This window comes from Mandrillus leucophaeus, unplaced genomic scaffold (assembly GCF_000951045.1).
Source record: "Mandrillus leucophaeus isolate KB7577 unplaced genomic scaffold, Mleu.le_1.0 Scaffold441, whole genome shotgun sequence".
Taxonomy (NCBI): Eukaryota; Metazoa; Chordata; class Mammalia; order Primates; family Cercopithecidae; genus Mandrillus; species Mandrillus leucophaeus.
In genome coordinates, this window is record NW_012104710.1 from 702,973 (window position 1) to 707,212 (window position 4,240).

At 42.9% G+C, this 4,240-nt stretch overlaps 1 protein-coding gene across 1 annotated transcript in view; it reads right to left on the reverse strand.

The window, feature by feature from the left end:
- DNA2 (DNA replication helicase/nuclease 2) overlaps positions 1 to 4,240 on the reverse strand; it is a 64,989-nt gene that overhangs the window by 49,140 nt on the left and 11,609 nt on the right. Inside the window, exon 5 of the mRNA XM_011994092.1 lies at positions 3,501 to 3,632. Coding sequence (XP_011849482.1) covers positions 3,501 to 3,632 — 132 coding nt within the window. The remainder of the gene's footprint in view (positions 1 to 3,500; positions 3,633 to 4,240) is intronic.

The following is a 4,240-nucleotide window of genomic DNA, read 5'->3' on the forward strand; positions in this document are numbered from 1 at the left end:
GGGGTTTCACCATGTTGGCCAGGCTGGTCTCGAACTCCTGACCTTGTGATCCGCCTGCCTCAGCCTCCCAAAGTGCTGGGATTACAGGCGTGAGCCACCGCACCCGGCTGTAAATTTATTTTTAAAACACAAGAAAAGCTAAACAATCTACTCACTCTAGCTTTTTTCTAAGTGTAGGAAGCTGGTGAAAAATTTACGACCACTTCAGAAATAAAAAATATGAAAAACAAACTCAGTCAGGCACAGTGGCTCATGCCTGTAATCCCAACATTTTGGGAGGCCGAGGCAGGCAGATCACTTGAGGTCAGAAGTTCGAAACCAGCCTGGCCAACATGGTGAAACCTCGTCTCTACTAAAAATACAAAAATTAGCCAGGCGTAGTGGCTCATGTCTATAGTCCCAGCTACTCAGGAGGCTGTGTCACAAGAATCATTTGAACCCAAGAAGCAGAGGTTGCAGTGAGCCAAGATTGTGCCACTGTACTCCAGCCTGAGTGATAGAGTGAGACTCCATCTCAAAAACAAAACAAAACAAAACAAAAAAAAACAAACTCAACTCTAACATCAAGACAAGCCTTTTTCTAAACTACTAAATATTTTAAAAATACATATGAAAATCCCATTAGAGGGCCAGGCAAGGTGGCTCATGCCTGTAACCCTAGCACTTTGGGAGGCCAAGGCAGGAGGATCATTTGAGTCCAGGAGTTCAAGACTAGCCATCCTGGGTGACATGGCGAAACACCATCTCTACAAAAAATACGAAAATTACCAGGCAGTATAGTGTGCACCTGCAGTCTTGGCTACTCAGAAGACTGAGGTGGAAGGACTGTTTGAACTCAGGAGGAAGCAGAGGTTGCAGTGAACCTAAATCGCACCACTGCACTCCAGTCTAGGCAACAGAGTGAGACCTTGTCTCAAAAAAAAAAAGGAGAGAGAAAAAAAAAAAAAGTAAATGAGATCAAAGCAGAAACTAGCACACACAACTTACGGAGCTTGCTGTAGTTATACGGCCAAATTATGGCCAAACTGGGATTCATATCCAGGCTCATTATATCCTTCGAACCACAGGGAATAGGTCCAAAGAACTAACTACTCCAAATCTTTCTGACTCACAAATCTTAAAGCTTTTCTTTTGTTTCTGAGACAGAGTCTCGCTTTGTTGCCCAGGCTAGAGTGCAGTGGCATGATCTCAGCTCACTGCAACCTCTGTCTCCTGGTTCAAGCAATCCTCCTGCCTCAGCCTCCCGAGTAGCTGGGATTACAGGCACCCACCACCACGCCTGTCTAATTTTCATATTTTTAGTAGAGATGGTGTTCCACCATGTTGGCCAGGCTGGTCTCAAACTCCTGAGCTCAGCTGACACAGCGCCTTGACCTCCAAAAGTGCAGGGATTACAGGCATGAGCCACCATGCCTGGATACCCTTAAAGCAAACTTTTTAGATCACAAAATGTTACAAAATATTGAAAATATTGAGAGAACATTGAGAATATTAGTATACATGGAAGTTGTGCCCATTTACAGAAAAATAAAATGCTGCCTGTTTTAAAAAAAAAAAAAAAAAAAGGAAATCAGATAAAAACCCTCCAATGGCTTCCATTCTAATCAGAGCAGCATCCAAGTCCTGACCAGGATGATGAGGCTCCAGGGCAACTACTGCTGCTCTTCTCCTACTGCACTTTGCTCTAGCCATCACACTGACTCGCTGAAATACTGCACACACAGCTAGTATGCGTCAGCCACAGGGCTTTTGCCCTGTTTCCTCTACCTGGAACATTCCTCCGACAGACAGCTGTATGTCTCACTACTTCATTTCCTTTAAGCTTCTGCTCAAATGCTACCTTATGAGAAAGGCCTTCCATGAACATTCTATGGAATACCCCTGCCATCACTACCTACCTATTCTCCCTTTCTTCTTACCCTCCTCATTGTTTGGCACTACATTAATCACGGTCTGGTCCCCTGCTGTTTACTTGTGCAGTAGTATAGAAACTCCAGAAAGTAGGCGGTTGTATGTTTTGTTTTCTTTTTTGCTACCATGATCCAAGCACCTAAAACATTACTTGGCACATATTAGACACCCAATAAATATTTGCTGAATGAATAACAGAAAAAAACATATTTCCCCTATAAAATTATAATAATGCCACTTTGAGGGAAAAAAAAAAAACTTGAAAATACACGTAACGCCAAACAGCATTAAATGGGTAAACACACTAAATACATAGCACATCCATATGACAGTCAACATATGACACAGACTATATGCTAGTAACACAGAGAAATACACATGAAAAAATCAAATGAGGCCAGGTGTAGTACCTCATGCCTGTAATCCCAGCACGTTGGGAGGTCGAGGTGGGAGGATCAGTTGAGGTCAGGAGCTTGAGACCAGCCTGGCCAACATGATGAAACCCTATCTCTAATAAAAATGCAAAAATTAGCCAGGTGTGGTGGCACACACCTGTAATCCCAGCTACTCAGGAGGTTGAGGCAGGAGAATAGCTTGAACCCGGGAGGTGGAGGTTGCAGTGAGCCAAGACCACACCATTGCACTCCAGCCTGGGGAAGAGAATGAGACTTCGTTTTAAAAAAAAAAAAAAAAGAATCAAATGAAAAAAATTAGGATGCCAAAAATTGATTACTTTATAAGAAAATACAGGCTGGGCATAGTGGCTCACACCTGTAATCCCAGTACTTTGGGAGGCCAAGGTGTGTGGATCACCTGAGGTCAGGCGTTCAAGACCAGCCTGGTCAATATGGCAAAACCCCGTCTCTACTAAAAATACAAAAAATTAGCCAGGTGTGGTGGTGGGCACCTGTAATCCCAGGTACTTGGGAGGCTGAGGCAGGAGAATTGCTTGGACCCGGGAGGCGGAGGTTGCAGTAAGCCAAAATCATGCCATTGCACTCCAGCCCGGACAACAAAGCAAGACTCTGTCTCAGAAAAAAAAAAAAGAAGAAAGGCTGGGCGCAGTGGCTCGCACCTATAATCCCAGCACTTTGGGAGGCCGAGGCGGGTGGATCACCTGAGGTTAGGAGTTCGAGGCCGGCCTGGCCAACACGGTGAAACACCGTCTCTACTAAAAATACACAATTAGCCAGGCGTGGTGGCAGGCGCCTGTAATCCCAGCTACTTGGGAGGCTGAGGCAGGAGAATCTCTTGAACGTGGGAGGCGGAGGTTGCAGGGAGCCAAGATCAGTGCCACTGTACTCCAGCCTGGGTGACAGAGCAAAACTCCATCTCAAAAAAAAAAAAAAGAAAAAGAAAATACATATCTACATATAAAAAATAAGCTATCTTATAATAATGAAAATAAAATTTTCTATTCACTGGTTTCTTTTTTGTCATGTAACGATACTTAGGACAGTAATTTATAAAGTAAGCAAGCAAAACAGCTAATTGTAATTGCTCAATCTTTTAAAAACTTTGATTCAACACACAGAATAGCATCCTGGTCTAAAAATAAGAAGACTATATAAACAAAATGTGTTTCTTACAGAGAGAGCTGCATCTGAGGGAAGTCAGTCGAAGCGTTTTTATGCATGAAATCTCCTGCCCATTTACAAAACGAAGGAAGATAGTCCTCTACTTCTTGTTTTATTTCATCTTGACTTAGATTTAAGCGGTACCTGCCAAAAATATGATAGTAAATATGAAAGTATAAATATTAGAAAAGTAAATGAGGACAAAAACACAAATAAGCAACCCAACTGTTCATCAGCCAATAAATAGATAAGCAAAATGTGGCATATTCCATTCAATGCAGTATTATTCAGCTATAAAAAGGAAGGAAATTCTGACATATGCTACAACATTGAAGAACCTTCAGGACATTATGCTAAGTGAAATAGGCCAGTCACAAAAGGACTAATATTCATATAAGGCACCTACAGCAGTGAAAATCACAGAGACAGAAAGTAGAATGGGGGTTGCCAGAGGTTGGGAGGAGGAAAGAAGGAGAAGTTATTGTTTCAAGGGCACAGAGCTTCAGTTTGGGAAGATGCAAAGAGTTCTGGAGATAGACAGGTGATGGTTGCACAACAAGGTGAATGTACTTTCCCTCTGAACTGTACCCTTAAAAATGGTTAACACAGGCAGAGCACGGTGGCTCACATCTGTAATTCCAGCACTTTGGGAGGCCGAGGTCAGCAGTTGGAGACTAGCCTGGCCAACATGGTGAAACCCTGTCTCTACTAAAAATACAAAATTTAGCCAGACGTGGTGGTGCATGCCTGTA